This window comes from Grampus griseus, assembly GCF_964374135.1.
Source record: "Grampus griseus genome assembly, chromosome: 16".
NCBI lineage: Eukaryota > Metazoa > Chordata > Mammalia > Artiodactyla > Delphinidae > Grampus > Grampus griseus.
In genome coordinates, this window is record NC_139010.1 from 56,129,719 (window position 1) to 56,147,267 (window position 17,549).

General features: G+C 48.1%; 1 protein-coding gene across 1 annotated transcript in view; it reads right to left on the reverse strand.

Annotated features, from left to right (window-relative positions):
* The window catches only part of SLIT1 (slit guidance ligand 1), a 169,492-nt gene that overhangs the window by 132,453 nt on the left and 19,490 nt on the right, over nucleotides 1-17,549 (reverse strand). Inside the window, exons 2-4 of the mRNA XM_082674222.1 lie at nucleotides 15,996-16,067; nucleotides 13,670-13,741; nucleotides 7,403-7,474 (exon numbers count right to left, since the gene is read on the reverse strand). Of these exons, the coding sequence (XP_082530348.1) occupies nucleotides 7,403-7,474; nucleotides 13,670-13,741; nucleotides 15,996-16,067 (216 nt within the window). The remainder of the gene's footprint in view (nucleotides 1-7,402; nucleotides 7,475-13,669; nucleotides 13,742-15,995; nucleotides 16,068-17,549) is intronic.

A 17,549-nucleotide genomic window follows, 5' to 3' on the forward strand; every position in this document is an offset into this window, starting at 1 on the left:
AGGATGGACGGATGGGCGGATTAACTGATGGGTTGGTAGATGGGTAAATGGGAGCACAGATGAGAGGGAGGCTGGCTGGGTGGTGGGTAGATGATAGGTAGATGAGTGTAGGAGGTGGGCAGAGGGTGGACAGCTGGGAGGGGGTGGATGATATGGAAGGATGAGCTTTAGCATCAGACAGACCAGAGTTCAAATTTGCCTCAACCCCTTGAGCAGGTCACAAATCCTCTGAGCTTGAATTTCTTCATCTGTAAAAGGGAAAATTCACTGATTTCCTGAGCATCTACTATGTGCTACCGAGCTTACACCTGACCTGAGAGGGAGTTACACCTCTCTTGAATCCCCACGAAAGGCTGTGAGGCAGACATTATTATCTTTATCTGATAGAAGAACAAACGGGCTCAACGGGGTTCAAGGAAGTGGCCCAACATCATTTATCTAGTGTTCACTTTAACTCAGACAACAGAGGTTTTCCAGTGCATATAAAAACTGTGAGGTCTCCTACCATAAAAATATTATACTCTTTTTATCCAACACCTGGGAAATATAAAAAAGAAAAAGCCACCCAGAGATAACCCCTGTTGGCATTTTGTAGTCATTTTCCTGTGCATGCTTTAGAGTGATTTGTTTAGTGATCATATTGTCAAAACAATTTTGCATCCTGGCTTTGGTATCACAAACATTTATCTGTGTTACTTTGTCTTTCATAAAGGCCGTTTTTGATGATGATATAAATTTTCCATCAAGTGTATGTACCAACATTTACTTAACCATTCCCCCAAGGTGGGGCATTTCAGTTGTTCTATATAGTTTTCAATAGTCCATATTTCAACATTCTGAGTTATGCTGCAATGAACATGTTTGTGGTCATATTTTATTGACTTTAGGGTCAATCCCCAAACGTGAGATTTCTAGGTCAAGGTTTAAGCCCATTTTCAGACTTCTTATGGTCCCTTGAAGGCCTGGTGTCTAACTCCAACCCGATTACCAAACTGCTCTGTGGTCCAGGACAAATCGCCTCTCTGGGCCGCACGTCCCTAATGTGGAAAGAAATGGACTAACCCAACACGTGGAGAAACATTGGTGAGGAATAACCAGCAAGAGGATTTCAACTGCCGAAGCTACACAGGCAAAATCAGTTGAAACGTGGGCCACACCACCTGATGTGCTTTGTGGCCACACCTTACCCTGCACATGTGGTCTCCCTCAAACTTGTTTTCATGCTGATTTAACATACGGCCTCTGGTGGAAAAAAAAAAAAAAAAAAAAAAAAAAAAATCCATGATTTGCTCCAGGTGGAAAGTATTAGTAACGGATCCTTCAAAGCAGAAGAAAGGTCAACAGATGAGAGGCCAGAAGCACCAACCCCTGCATTGTCTCTTACCCTCCTCCTGAGGGTAGGCCCCGGAGTGTGACTACACCAGGAGGTCCCATAGCCGCCAGCACAGCTCCTTGGCCCAGAAGTGAACTCCTGACCAAGCATGGGCCAACCAGCATCCTTCCCCAGAAATCTGGGCTGGGACTGGAAACTCGAGGAGATCTGAGCTCCAAGGTCACAGGAAGTAGGAGGGGAGTAAGCACGGTGGCCAACCAAAGTCATGGTGGAACTGAGATGCTGCTGGTAAACCCAAGACACTGGTTTGTGGGGAGGAGTGGGACAACAAGGTAGACAATCAGAAAGAACTAGAAACATCCCTCACACCCTTAGTCCCAGCTGTGCCTCACTTCCTGTCATGGGAGCCCGTGAGGCTGCTGCTTGTGCCTTTATACTACCCCACCCACCCCAACTCACCAGCCTGCAGGAGTCCTGTTTCTGGAACCAGGAGTGCCTGAGTGCTCCTCAGCCAGACCACTGGGAGAGTTACGGGAGATGTTTTGGAATGCCAGATGCTCAGGTCGATGGATTGGCGGGGGAGGGAAGGTAAAGAATATTAGTGGGGCTTCCCTGGTGGCGCAGTGGTTGAGAGTCTGCCTGCTGATGCAGGGGACACGGGTTTGTGCCCTGGTCTGGGAAGATCCCACATGCCGCAGAGCAGCTAGGCCCGTGAGCCATAGCCACTGAGCCTGCGCATCCGGAGCCTGTGCTCCGCAACGGGAGAGGCCACAACAGTGAGAGGCCCGCGTACCACAAAAAAAAAAAAAGAATATTAGCAAATAAGTCTTTAAGCACTTGCTCCTGTACCCTTCCCTATAACCATCACCAAGGTGAAAAATTCAGGGCCCAGACCACAGGGACAAACAACCAGATCAATAAAAAGGTTTATTTAATCATTTCCCCCCAGAATGTGCCCTTTTTGAGATGACCTGAACTGGAGAGGCATCAGGAAGTACTGCCTCTGGTCATGAATTCAAGTTCTAGGCTGCTATAAGCGGGGCATGCTGCACAGGAGTCCTCCCCAAAGTCCCATCAGCTTGCACTCCTATGCTTAGAGGTGGGCTTAAGAAATAACAAGAGGAAACAAAAAGACAACCTATGGACTGGGAGAAAATATTTGCAAACGATGCTACTGAAAGAGATTAATTTCCAAAATATACAAACAGTTCATACAGCTTAATATCAAAAAAACAAAACACCCGATCAAAAAATGGGCAGAAGACCTAAATAGACATTTCTCCAAAGAAGACATACAGATGGCCAACAGGCACATGAAAAGATGCTCAATATTGCTAATATTAGAGAAATGCAAATCAAAACTACAACGAAGTATCACTTCACACCAGTTAGAACAGCCGTCATTAAAAAGTCTACAAATAATAAATGCTGGAGAGGGTGTGGAGAAAAAGGAACCTTCCTACACTGTTGGTGGGAATATAAATTGGTGCAGTCACTATGGAGAACAGTATGGAGGTTCCTTAAAAAACTAAAAATAGAGCTACCATATGATCCAGCAATCCCACTCCGTGGCATATATCCAGAGAAAGCTCTAATTCCAAAAGATACATGCACCCCAATGTTCATAGCAGCACTATTTACAATAGCCAAGACATGGAAGCAACCTAAATGTCCATCAACAGATGAATGGATAAAGATGTGGTATACACACACACACACACACACACACACACACACACACACAATGGAATATTACTCAGCCATAAAAAGAATGAAATAATGCCATTTGCAACAACATGGATGGACCTAGAGATTATCATATTAACTGAAGTCAGACAAAGAAAGACAAATATCCTATCATATCACTTACATGTGGAATCTAAAAAAAATGATATAAATGAACTTATTTACAAAACAGAAATAGACTCACAGACAAATAGAGAACAAACTTACGGTTACCAAAGGGGAGAGCAAGGGGTAGGAGGAGAGATAAACAAGGATTTGGGGATTAACATATGCACACTACTATATATAAAATAGATAAACAACAGGACCTTCTATATTCAATATCCTGTGATAAACCATAATGGAAAAGAACATGAAAAAGAATGTGTGTGTATATATATAGATATACATATAGACATAGATACAGATATAGATGGATGGATATAGATAGATGGATAACTGAATCGCTTTGCTATACAGTAGAAATTAACACATTGTAAATCAACTATATTGATACTTCAATTTTCTTTAATCGTTAAATAAAAAAAAAAAGAGGAGAGCTAAAGAAAATAGTCTCCCTATACCCAGACCCAGCTATGCTCCTGGATAAGGAAAGGCTTAGAGTTAGGGGCCAGATGCCTGGGAAGAAAAGGCAATAAGTGTTAGAGAAAGATTCTGGCTATAGAGCCTAGAAATACTCCTTTGCCCTTGGAGCCAAAGGGCAACCAAGCCTTCCATCGGGGGCCGGGGGGTCCTTCCTCTAGAAGTCCCTCTGATGACTGCCGACTGGCCCTGTCCCCAAGGCAGCCAGCCCTGGGCCACCGGGGTGAAAACATCCAACGTTTCTGGAGGCTACTGCCTGCCCTGGATCCCAGCCCCGTAGGGTGCCAGGAGTAGGAGTCAGGCAGACTCCTGTCCCCTTCAATCGCTCTTCTACTCCTTGAATAGAGCTCCTTGTGCCAGCCTTTGGCTGTAGAATCTGGGTATTTAAAATTCATTAAAGCGCAGAAGTCCTTTTCTCCAGGACTCCTCTTAAAATATAAAGCCATGAAGAGCACTGGGCAGGGTGTCCAAAAGGGCTTCATTACTGGCCCTGTGGAGGTCGTTTCACCTCTCCAACCTTGACGTTTGTCAGCAGTAAAACCAGAGACACTGTCTGCCCTGCAGGGTCACAGGAGTCAGACAAGACAGCGTGCACAGGAGGACCAGCTCCACCGCAGGGCCCTTCGCTCACCCACACGTCAGGGACACAAGGAACGTCTGCTGCAGGCTGTCCTGGATACTGTACGTGCTCAATCTCAGTTCAGCCTCAGGAGAGCCTAACAGTGCACAGGTAAGAAAAACTCCACCTGAGTTACACCATGAAAAACCCAGGACTATATGACACTTGACTTCCTACTCCCCTGCGCTACCTCCCACTCCACTAGGGATCCTGGTTCCCCAGACACCGGCCAAGAAGGCAGCCACACTGGCCACACGGTATCACCACTCTCAGGAGGGGGCCCAGGGACATGCAGGGCGTTGATGCCCCTGATGAAAGGTAGACTCAAGTGCTGGAGGGAGAGAGAGAGACCCCTGCAGAGTTGTCCTCTCCCCTTCAGCCCTACGAGCTGGTGGAGGTTATGGCGAAAGATGCTGGCCCCTCAAACTGTGAATAGAGCTGGAGGTGACTGCAAGCAAAAGCCGGGAGGTTTGTGGATTTAGATTCACACGATAGGGTCTTGGATATTTTTAAATAAATGAGGGATAGATGGAAACAACCTATGTGTCCATCAGCAGAAGAATGGATAAAGAAGATGTGAAATATATATATATATAATATATTATATATTTATGTATAATATATATTTATATATTGTATATAATATATATTATATAAAACTATATTATATAAATATATATATAAAATATACAGTGGAATATAATTCAGCCATGAGAAAGAAGGAAATCCTGCCATTTGTGATAACATGGGTGGACCCTGAAGGTTTACGTTAAGTGAAATAAGTCAAAGACAAATACTGCATGGTATCACTTATATGAGGGATCTAAAAAGTCAAACTCATAGAAACAGACAGCAGAAAAGTGGTTGCCAGAGGCTGTGGGATGGGGAAATAGAGAGGTTGGTAACAGAGTATAATCTAACATATAACATGATGACTATTGTTGATAACACATTCTTAACACAATTGAAATTTGCTAAGAGAGTAGAACTTAAATGTGCTCAAAAAAAAGAAGATAAATATGCGAGGTGATGGATATGTTAGTGAACGTGGCAGGGGATCCTTTCACAATGTGTATGTATATCAAATCATCAGTGTACACTTTAAGTATATTTCAATTTTATTTGTCAATTATACCTTAGTAAAGCTGAAATTTAAAAACAAATTTAAAATTTTTTTAAAATAAAATAAATGAAGGAGGATCAAAGCAGTGCCCAGAGCTTAACAGCAACTAGGCACATGTTCCAAACCCTGGACGGTGAAGGGCATCAATGTGCTGAAGGGAAGGGAACCCAAGCAGGCAAGTAATGCTGGGAGAGTGGGGGCCAAGGCTTGAAAGGCTAAGGGGGCTTAAGAGAAGGAAAAAGAAAAGTACAGAAGGAGATCAAGAGAAAAAATGTTCAGGATGAATTTTTGCAGAGAGGCAGAGCTGCGATAACTGCTGCAAGAGCCAGCTCCGAGAAAAGACAGGGCGGAGAAAACAGGAGCTGCTGGGGCCACGTCAGGACAAAGCCAGCTGCCAGCACGGGACCAGTAACAGCATGGACCTTGTGGACCAGCCCTGGCCCACAGGTTAAAGGGATGTTAGGGTGGCTGCACCTGCTAGGAAGGGTCTTGTGCCTTCAGCAATCAAGGAAGAAAAGTAAGGCACTCACTGTGTGTGCCTGGCACCAAAGGACCAGCCTACCAGTTGTAGGAGGACTGACAGTATGAGCCCAAGGGTAGCAAAGACCAGCAGAAGGGATCATCACTGAGGGATCATCTCCATTTCTAGGGAGAGGCCTCCAGGCCAGGAGGAGGAAACAGGAAGAGACTGGAGAGACCATTTGGACAAACTGAAAATTAGAGCTCCGCCCTAAGGACAAAAACTGGGAGGCAGGATCAATGAGAAATTCTGGAGCTGCCTGCAGACCACTGGGCTCATCAAGAGGTGGCAATCATGACAGAGGTGGAAGGAACTAGCCATGTTTAATCAGAGGGGAGGAGATCAAGCTCCAGACCCCACAGGCACGCCTCTCAGCACTCAGGTAGCCCCATGGTGCTGACTCCCACCCAGCCCCCCACCCTTCAGCCCTACCTGCACCACCCACTGCACCTCCGGACTCACCTGCACCTCCACCTAGGAGGTGTCCTATACTCTTCTTTAGGGGAGAACCGGCAGCCTCAGCATCTCACACCGTGCTTTGCTGGGCATGCAGAAGGTCCCAACCAATGTTTTTTCAGGTTGTTAATGACGACTAAACCTCCCAACTCAAAATTCAAAAACCTGACAGCCCTTCAAAAATTGAACAAGAGTACTGTACATGGTTGTTCTAGGTACTTACAGAAAGCAAAGCTAGAGAAATCATAAATTATTAGAAAGTAGATTTAGGGCTCAAAGTTAAGAAAATGTTTCTTTTATGCAGATCTGTCCAACAATGGAATTGGTTCCCCAAGGAGGTGGTGAACTCCCCATCACGAGAAGTAGCCAAGCAAAGATTAAAAGACCATACATACGCTAAGGAGCTGCAGAAGAGAGTCCTCGGATAATCTCTAAGGTCCTGTCCTGCCCAAGATCCCACAAAATGAAATGTACCGGAGAACAATTACAGACATATCTCATAAATCATGGAGCAGCAGAATTGGCCACTACCTTTTAAACTTGAAAGAAGTACATTTACAGCAAATACAAGTATGACTTTATGCCACGGTTAATAAGCTCACAGACCTCATTACTCTGAGTTGAAAACAGAAACAGATCCAAGAAGGGCTTATGTGAATGAATATTCCACCCAAGGCAGCCAAAGGCAGCGAGAGATGCATGAGTACGGTCCTCCCCATAAAGTCTGCCATCATGGCTGACAAGCTTGCCCACCCCGAGGACATTCCCATACCACACTGTCAGGGGCAGCACACAGAATTGGATAGACTGCCAATTTTGTCAAGTGCTTGCCAGGAAGAAAGGCCCCGCAAAGCACCTTCCTACAGTAAGCCGGCCTTTGATGCCCTGAACGATGCCTGCCAGGTGAGGAGCACAGGTGTCATGGTCATGGAGAGTCCAGGGCCCACTGACCACACACTGCCCCCTCAACCGGGTGAGAGATAAGACCACAGAGAGAGCTTTCTTCCATGAAGCGTCACTCACAGCCTCGAGAGAGCCTGGTTATTCTGGAACAGCAGTTCTGGTAATGCGTACAGCTGGTTCCGGTTGAGTCGTCTAAAAAAGAGAAGAGAGGAGGAGTTGGAGCTGGCCGGGGAATCCAAGGGACTTTTCAGAAAGCACTGGATTCAGAGTCAGAGGGCCCAGGGCTCAAATCCTAACATGTCACTGTATAACCCCAGAGAATCCCCTTCTCGGAGCCTCCGTTTCTTCATCTATATAAAGTGGGAATTCCGCCATCCTTGGGGAGGACAAGAATAGAACATCTCTGAAAGCCCCTCAACCAAGGACCTGACATGTAGTGGGCAGTCAGTAAACAGAGCCTCTTTCCTTCCGTTACGCCCTCCCACACCCATCATCATCATCACTTTACATTTGCAAGGCCCCGTGTAATTAATCAGGCACTGATTCAAATATTAGCTCAGTTTGTGAGCTGGACACCTGACTACCCTTGAAAAGTGAGACACACCCTAATGGGATAGGACTGGCCACAGGGTTCTGATTCTTTATTGCTTTCATCCACATTTGGCTCAGTGGTGACTCAACTTTTTTATTGTCTGCTTTAGGTCTTTTTTCAGAATGAAAATACCTTTATTGATTTTTTTATTTATGAAAATGCATGCTTAATATTTTTAAAAGCCTCAAATAATAGAAGAAAAAGCATTCGGCCACCTGCATTTTCCTCACACAACAATTTGTGGATGTCTTTCCATGCCAAACAACAGAGGATGACACTTTTAATCATTTTATTTTTAGTATGTCCATCATTTTTTTTAATTTTTAAAAATTTTTTATTGGAGTATAATTGCTTTACAATGTTGTGTTAGTTTCTGCGGTACAATGAAGTGAATCAGCTATATGTATACCTATATCTCCTCCCTCTTGGACCTCACTGCCCCCCACATCCCACCCCTCTAGGTCGTCACAGAGCACTGAGCTGAGTTCCCTGTGCTATACCACAGGTTCCCACTAGCTATCTATTTTACACCAGATGGTGTATTTATGTCAAACCTAATCTCCCAATTCATGCCACCCTCCCAATTCCTCTATTGGTGGACAGACAACTATTCAGTATTATAGACACAGGCAGGAGTGAGAAGTCTGGTTCTGGAATGTGGCCTGAAAAGACAACGTAGAAAGGACTCAGACTTGTCCCAGGAAGGCAGTGAAGTTTAACCAGACTCATCTTGTCACCTTAGGCAACCAATTCTCTGACACTGAAGTGTAGCACTCCAGCCCAACTGGGGTGGGGGGCAGTGACACCTATAAAGTATGGAACCTTGGTAATCACACTGTGTCTATGGACCACCTGCAGGGACATCACCAGGGAGGTGGTAAGAGCTGCACTATCCCAGGCTACCCCAGAGCTGTTGACTCAGGATCTGCATCTCAACCAGGTCCCCAAGTGATCTGGGTGCACGTCAAGGCTGCAGAAAATGCAGCCCCTGCCCTCCAGTCTACCGTATACATTTTTTTTTAATTTTTATTTATTTTATTTTTGGCTGTGTTGGGTCTTCATTGCTGTGCGCGGGCTTCTCATTGTGGTGGCTTCTCTTGTTGTGGAACATGGGCTCTAAGCACGCAGGCTTCAGTAGTTGTGACACATGGGCTCAGTAGTTGTGGCTTGTGGGCTCTAGAACGTAGGCTCAGTAGTTGTGGTGCACGGGCTTAGCTGCTCCGCGGCATGTGGGATCTTCCTGGACCAGGGCTCGAAACCGTGTCCCCTGCATTGGCAGGCGGATTCTTAACCACTGCACCGCCAGGGAAGCCCCTCTGGTCCACTCTTGTGTCACAGAGCCCACCACAGTGTCTGGCACATAGTAGGCGTGCAACACATTTATTTGCCAAATGAATACATGACATTAGCTGAGCTCAGCTAGAGGCACAAGAGAGGTTTGGGTAAAGCTTTGGGGGGTCTAAGAAGATGTCCCCACATACGGGGGCTGTCAGAGGGCTATCTTTTTTTTTTAAATAAGCTGATCTTTAGATATGTAACCAATTTTCTTTCTTTTTTAAAATATTTTATTTATTTATTTATTTGCTTACTTATTTTGGCTGTGCCAGGTCTTAATTGCAGCATGCGGGATCTTTAGTTGCAGCATTCAGACTCCTCAGCTGTGGCATGCAAACTCTTAGTTGCGGCATGCATGCGGGATCTAGTTCCCCGACCAGGGATTGAACCTAGGCCACCTGCATTGGGAGCGTGGAGTCTTACCCACTGGGCCACCAGGGAAGTCACCATCAGAGGGCTATCTTTGATGAGAAGGTGAGGTTTTGAAAGTAAAACTGGCAAAGTAGATTGGGAGCAGATCCTGTCTGGCCTTGAGGGCCAGGCTAAGGGGTCTGAATTTTTTAAAAAACTTTATTCTATAAATTTATTTATGGCTACGTTGGGTCTTCACTGCTGTGCACAGGCTTTCTCTAGTTGTGGTGAATGGGGGCTACTCTTTGCTGTAGTGTGTGGGCTTCTCATCGCGGTGGCTTCTCTTGCTGTGGAGCACAGGCTCTAGGCACACGGGCTTCAGTAGTTGTGGCACACAGGCTCAGTAGTTGTGGCACACGGGCTTAGCTGCTCCGCGGCATGTGGGATCTTCCTGGACCGGGCTCGAATTCGTGTCCCCTGCACTGGCAGGCGGATTCTTAACCACTGTGCCACCAGGGAAGCCCTACCGTACACTTTGAATTTCTCACAACCATCTCCTTTAACAGTTCTAGAGGATGATAAACCAACTGGAAAAAAGCTTTCTTTTGCTGGGAGGAAGGAAGAAATATAATTCGATGTAGCCAGTAGTAACTGGTCTGTGGTTACCTCCTAGGAGGTCACTTTTCATCTGATATGTGAGAAAGGTACCATTTTCTAACACGGTACAATTAGGGTTGCAATTTTAGACAAGCTGTGAGAAGTTTACTCTAAAGGGCAGGCTCCTAGGGAAACACATCACTGCCTCGGAAAAAAAGGGACCACCAATGTAATCTTAAAGCAACAGGAGTAGACATCAGATCGCTCCAAGTTCCTTAACCTCGTCTAATAAATTAATCCTGTATTTACACTGCCTGGAAATCACTGGGTTTTGTTTTGTTTTGTTTTCCCCCAAGACCTTCTCATTTTTCTGGCTTTAATTTCTGAAAAACACTTAAGAGGAAAAGGCTAGTTTAAATAGCTAGTTTAAAGTAGAAAATCAAAGGAGGGACCCAGTGTGGTGAGGGACCTTCAGGAAGCTAAGAGTAACAACAATAGTAGTGAGTCCCAACTAGCCTTACCTTACTCTGTGCCAGGCACCAGAATAAACGCGTTATAGGCATTACCTCACCATCAGAGGGAAAGCAGAATGAAAAGGTGCGTTTCTCTCTCTTGAGTACAAAGCATCACGGTCATGCACATACCCTCCCGTCTCCTCCCAGAAACAACCCCAGGGGGACGGTTTCACCACCACCATCTCACCACGTGGCTGGGCTCTCAGTTCTCAGAATATGTTTGTAGACTTCGTTGAGCTGTCTCTTTGATAGATGAGGGGACTGGGATGCCCAGAGATGAGTGGCTCACCCAAGTCACCACCGAGTGGGAGAGGTGGGTTCTGAATCCTGCCTTTCCCCATCTCCCACCTCGGCAGCCTCCACGTTACACGGTCACCCTCAGCCGGCCCAGGGTGACCAAGCGCCCCACCCCCCAACATCAGACAACCGATGCCTGTGACCCACCAATCCTCACGGCCGGCAGCACCGCACACTTCTGCTTCTGCTCTCGAGTCTGTAACTGCGCACAAGAACCAATCATGTCTGTTCCCAAGCTGTTTATGCCAGAGGTACTTATAATTATATAATTGAACTGACAATTACCTAAATGAACGAAATATCAATACTAGCATGAAAAGAGAGAGTCATCTCTACAAAAACTGGTTGAACGCCTTGGTAAGAGTCAATAAAAGGAAAGTTGTTAATTAAAGAGTTGTGGAATTAAGTAAAAGACTGGGCGGCAGGGGGCGAGCAGGGGAGTCATAAAAGAAATTCAGAATTCTCCTGCCAGATTGCTTCCAAGGGCCTTCCAAGAATCTCATTCCACCTTAAAGAAACCAAAACCAAAAATCGTAAGCAGGGTATATGTGTGTGGTTTAGGCGAGGAAAATAATACAGAACTCCAATCAGCATCTCACACTAAAAAGTAAGACCTTGGCCAAAAAAAAAAATAAACAAAAACGGGGGCGGGGAGGGTCAGTAAATGCACATTATATATTTTAACATAAAATGAAATGTTTAGAGTATGTATGGGTTTTATGACTCCCCACTTTATCCAACTTTTATGATTAACTGATCCACCATTGGTCTCTGACAAGTCAGAGGAGAGGGCCATCCACGGCCAGCACTGGACGTCCCCAGGGACAGAGCAATCACACACCCCAGTAACTGCCCACCACGCAGTTGCTGGTGACCCACCCCGGAAGAAAGGAACTGGAAAAGGACAGAAGGGACAAAGTCTGCAGTGACACATTATGACTCAAAAAGAAGCACCATGCCCAGCCTTGGGTGGCAGCAGCAGATGTGACATGGGCCACCAGTCATGTCTAGACTCCTTCCCACCTTTCCTCCTTCCCCAGGGCATGGCAGCCCCGGAGCTGGAGCCGGAATGGGTTAGGACCAAATCATCCCCTCATAACCAGGTCATGAACGCATATTTTGTTCTGAGCATTTTAAAGAAAACTAACACAGGATGAATTACCTGTTCTAGCTTTGGGCTCCTTACGGCTCCATTTTAGGCCTGGATGAGGAAAAGTTCAACTTGGTTTTTCTCCAGGCAGCAGGAAGGCAACCATATTCTTTCCAGTTATTTAATACCTTATTTATTTAATACCTTATTTTCTTTGAAGTAAAAGAGAAAAGTAAGGTATTAGGTTACAGCCATTAAGAGCTCGGGCTCTGGAGGCAAAATGATCCGGGGTCTAACCCCTGTTTCTGCACTTAACCATTTAATAATCATCTCATAAAGCAAGTGCCTTAACTTCTGTGCACCTCCGCTTCTCTGTGGTATCTGTAAGATACCACTGACCACAGTGTTGTTTTAAGGATTAAATGAGATATTAGAGGACAAAGCACTTATCTTGGTGCCTGGCATAGAGTAAGGCAATCAATAATAGCTATAATTATCATCATAAACTCATTGGAAAAAAATCCACAAAAAAAGAAAAGCCTAAAGAATAAAGTTAACTGTTATCCCACCACTCCAGGTGATGAGAGCTAATAGTCTCATTTATTTTCTTCCTCCTGTATTCTGTACATATACAAGTTGATTTTATTTACACAAATGTAAATGTGTAAATAAAATCCTGCCTTTCATTTATTAAAATCCTGCCTAGTATAAATGTACTTCCTGCCTTTTCCACTTAATGTGATATTGTAGACATATTCCTATGGCCTTAATAGTTCTTCAGAAATGTGATTTTATATCTTATATCTCCACCAGAATGGGTGTTTCCAATTTTTTTGTTGTAGTTAAACAATGTGCAATGAAGATCCTGATATATAAATTTTTAGCCATGTCTCTGATTATTTCCTTAAAATCAAATGGACTTTCTGGTTCAAAAGGCAGGAACTTTAGAACTCTTGACACCTACAGCCAAACCAAAGCAGAAAAATGAGGCCGGTGACCACGATGAATGTGAGTGGCCATCACCTACCTCACCCATACTGCCTTCTTTTTTTTTTTTCATTATTGCCAATCTGAAATCTGGTAAAAACTGATCAAGACCTATTTTAAAACTCAAAAGCCCCCTAAGGAACAAATGATGCAAATCAGAAAACAACACCTTCAGTTCTGTGTTGTGGCCTCAAGCACCCAAGACACTGCTCCTAAGGGCTTCCCTGCGGTTGGTCCCCCCGGCACACTAGTGCTTCCTTTAAAGCCTCACAAATCAATAACAGTGGTTTTGCCTGGAGTATAAGATCATAGGAATAAATTTCACTTCCTCTGTACTGTGTGGATTTTGTGCCATGATGCGTTCTCAGGGAAAAACAACAAGGATAGCCTGTGTTTAGAATATGCAGTGAGGACACCTCCAGCTGTCTCTGCCATCATCTCACGATGACGCTGCGACCCCTTCCACGGCTACAGCTGCCCCTGGCCCCCATTAGCAGGTGGGAGGCAGGCTGGGCGTGCAGTCCTGTCCCTGAGCACCCCCTCCTGCCACCAGGCTCAGCCTCTCGAGTCCACGCGGCGCCAGTCCCCACCGCCCTCCTGAGCCTGTGCCCACAGATACTCACAGCCGCTCCAGTTCCTTCATGTCGTCGAAAGCCCCGCGTTCCACCACTCCAATCTGGTTCTCCATCAGCTGCCTGGGGAAGGAAAGAGACAAGAAACAGCTCCGGGACGGTGGACGAGGACTCCTAGAGACAGCTGGCACAAGGGAGTGAAACAGGAGCAATGCCCGCGACGCACACAATCCGAGCCCTGGCCTGAGCCAACAAAACTTCCTCACAGCTTTGCAAGTTCCCGACACAGGCTCTTCAACACACCCAGCTCCAGCAGCCAGATGTGCTTCCGGCCCTACCCATGCTAACCCTCTGAAGCTGCCTGCATGGCAGAAGGCCACAGGCCACCAGAGCACCAGGCCATCGCTCCAAAGGCATGCTCGGGGAAGCCCGCACCCAGGCAGTGGGGGCTGGCTCTGTGCTGCTGGCGCATGTGCCCTTCTCCGGCCCAGAGCGTGCATGTCCCGGGGAGCAGAGCAGGGGAGATCGGCCAGTAGCGGGGGGAGAGGAGCATGTACCAACTGGGTCCAGCCCACACGTGCGGCAAACACACTCTGCAGTTGGCAGACAACACCCCCGCTGCCTGCTCCCCTGCTCCGCCTGGCCACATCTGCTGCCTACTGAACCACCTGGCTCTGGGGGACTCTGCCCCTCCTTACCACCAACGCGCCCTGAAACCCAGAACCTCCAGCTGGCAGGGCAGCACTCTTCACCGGCAGATCACTTGCTGCGTGGTAATTTTTGAGCTCATCAAGTATGTCTTTCTCCCGTGTCTTCCCCTCCCTACTCTCAAGCAGGTGGCTTATGTGCTCCCGCAAGCGCCTCAAATGAAGTTTGGGGCTGGGCAGGGGGCAGAAGCTGCCACCAGACACTTCTCTTCCTCTGCTTTGTTTCCAAAAACGCTGTGCTGTTGAGGAGCTTATGCTGGGTGGTGTGCGGGGAGGTGGGGGGAAGGGTAACACCAGGCAGGAGGGAGGGCTTCCCCAGACTCCGAAGAGATTCCTCAGCCTGGGAAGGGTTCCGAAGTCAGTGGTTCTGGAGACGCAGAGACCCCTTCCCCAGAGCCTGACAGTTACAATCCCAGAAAGGATCGACCACAGGGTCACCAGCTCCTCCAAAGACCTTCCGAGCTGCAAAGTCCATAGTTCTGAAAGAACTGAGGCCCCAGGACCCCTGCATTACCCTGGGAGTAGGGAATGAGGGACCCAATGACTGTCTGCTAATGAATTTCCTGCCAGCCAGGTGGGATGTGGGCTCAAAGTCGAAACTGATGCAGAGAAAATTTTAAAATGCCCTTCTTCCCTGCACACCTGAGTTGGTGGGCTGAGACACCCTCACATCAGAATGCACGCATGTAGGGGTGTCTCTGCACCCCAAGATCAACAGAGCAGGAGCGGGTGAAGGGATCCACCCCTTCCCCTTGCTCCTCAGCCCTGCACAGCCTGACAAGGCAGGTGCCGTGGATGACCCCTTCGCTGGTTGGTGGCCACCCCGACAAAGTCATGCCTGCCACCTCCAATGTCGGCCACTATCAGGCACCTGAGGGGAGTCACCTCTGTCCTCAATGGCTCCCAGTCACTTCCTCCTCAAGTCAGGGGGTCTGTGGCCTTGCTGGGAAGTCTTTCTGGGGCACAAGTTCAAAAGAGCTGCGGAGACTGTTATAGACTGAATTGGGTCATCCCCCCCGCCCCAAAATTCATACACTGAAGTTCTTACCCACAATGTGACAGTGTTCGGAGATAAGGTACGTAATTAAGGCTAAATGAGGTCGTAAGGATGGGGCCCTAATCTGATAGGACTGGTGTCTCGGTAAGAAGAAGGGACAGCAGAGATCTCTCTGTGTGCACACAGAGGAAAGGCCACGTGAGGACGCAGCGAGAAGGTGCCCGGAACAGAGGCCTCCCACAGACCAACCCTTACGGCACCTCGATCTTAGACTCCCAGCCTCCAGAACTGGGAGAAAATTAATTTCTGTTGTTTCAGCCACCCAGTCGCTGGTCTTTTGTTACGGCAGCCTGAGCAGGCCTGGTCTTCCTTCACCCCAGAAGCCAGCCAATGGACAAGGCAGCCCCATCTTCCCAGGTCCTGCCAGGAAGTGACTACTGGTGCCCACTCCACGCCCAATTTTCTCAGCCATATGGGAGACAGTGGCCACTCTGGGTCAGGACTTGGCACACCTCCACCCACCCGCTCACGGCATCCCAAGACTGACTGCGCAGGGGAGGGGCCCAGCTGGCCTACAACCCTACGACCCACAACCAGGGCTCTGCCGTGAGACCGCCACTGAGGGGAGGGGGCAGGAGAAAGGTTATAAACGGCAGCAGCATGCCATACTCACAGCACCCGCAGCTGCTTGAGTCCCGCAAAGTCATTCTTATGGATCCGAGTGATTTTGTTGCCGTTGAGTTCCCTGGGAGAGGAAAGGAGAGAAGGAGATGGTGAGCTGCCCAGGGTGCCCCCAGGCCAGGGCTCCGCTCCGAGCTCCCTCTCCACGTGGCTTAAGTCAACCATCTCGCCAACGGGGCTGGGTGCTTCCCAGCCAAGCCCCGGGACCCCCAAGTCTGTGTCGTCCTAACAAGCCGGGACCTCTTTGCAGCAGATGTTTGACCAACAGGAACGCACAGGGCACGGACTCACTGCTGGGAGTGCTGTGGAACCCCAAAACGCAGCTTTTGCCCTGAAAGGGCTCAGTCTCGTTGGAGAGACAAGACATCCACACAGGAAAGAATTTAGAAACTAGCCAATTAGAGAGGCTCTTCAGGTAGAATCCTTGCTGAGCCTCAGTTTCCTCATCTATAAAATAGGGATAATAACTGTCTACCTCATAGGAGTAACATGAGGCATAAACAAGCAAAGAGCATGGCCTGCACCTAGAAAGGGGCCCCTTGGGGATACCAATGCCATCATCTGGTGGCACTGGTTCCCACAAGCTGTCCAGATTCCAAGCAGGAGAGCGCAGGGAGGGCCATGCCATTTAAGGGGACTGAGGAAGTGGGACTCAAGCTGAGGTCCAAAAGACAAGGCAGATCTGCAGCAAGAGGGATGGAACGGACACTCCAGGGAAGGAGAAAAGCCGGAGTATCTGGAGGGCTGGGAGCCGTGGGAAGCAGGGCTGGGGGAAGGTGGGTCGAAGCCAGAGGGCCTGAGAAAGGAACCAGAGGAAAGACAGGGAGCCAGTGAGGCCTCCGGGCAGGAGCTGCCATGAGGCCAGTCCTGCAGCGGGGACAGGAAGGCAGGGCCCAGGAAGGGAGGCCGAGCCCCGCAGTGACTCACACCACCAGGGCCTCCAGTCCTTGCTCCCTCCCAAGACCACGTGCTCCTCTCTCAGCCCTTCCAGTCATGCCCTGGGCACCTTGGACATGGACCCCACCTCCCACCCCCTCCCACCCAGCCTCTGCTGGCCACTCCTCTTCACAGGGAGCTGGCCCAGCCTTGGAAAGGCAGGCCACTCCAGGGGTCAGGCACCCCACTCCCCAGAAAGTTCTTCCACTGAGCCACACACAGCGGAATCTCACTCAGGCCCAGCTCCAAACCCAGCTGTCACCTCCACATCTCACCTGGCTTCCTGTGCAGCACCGTGTCCACAGCCACCCTGCCCTCTCCTCTTCCTCACCATCATCGCGACCCCCATACGCTTAGCAATAACTTAACTGATCTCGCGCGCACACATCCACGCGCACAGACACTCACACGCTCTACCTGCGGCCCAGTCTCCTCATTTACCAACTCTGGTCAAAGGTTCCAGGTGTTTCCGCCATCCCAACCCAAGTCCAAGCTACTCTGAAAAACCGCAAGTTCCCTTTCCTAAGAGAGTTTCAGAAGTGTGATGTTCTAGAGCTGCTTCCACTAAGAACAAAATGTTATTGATTTCCACACACTCTGGGAACTGGGC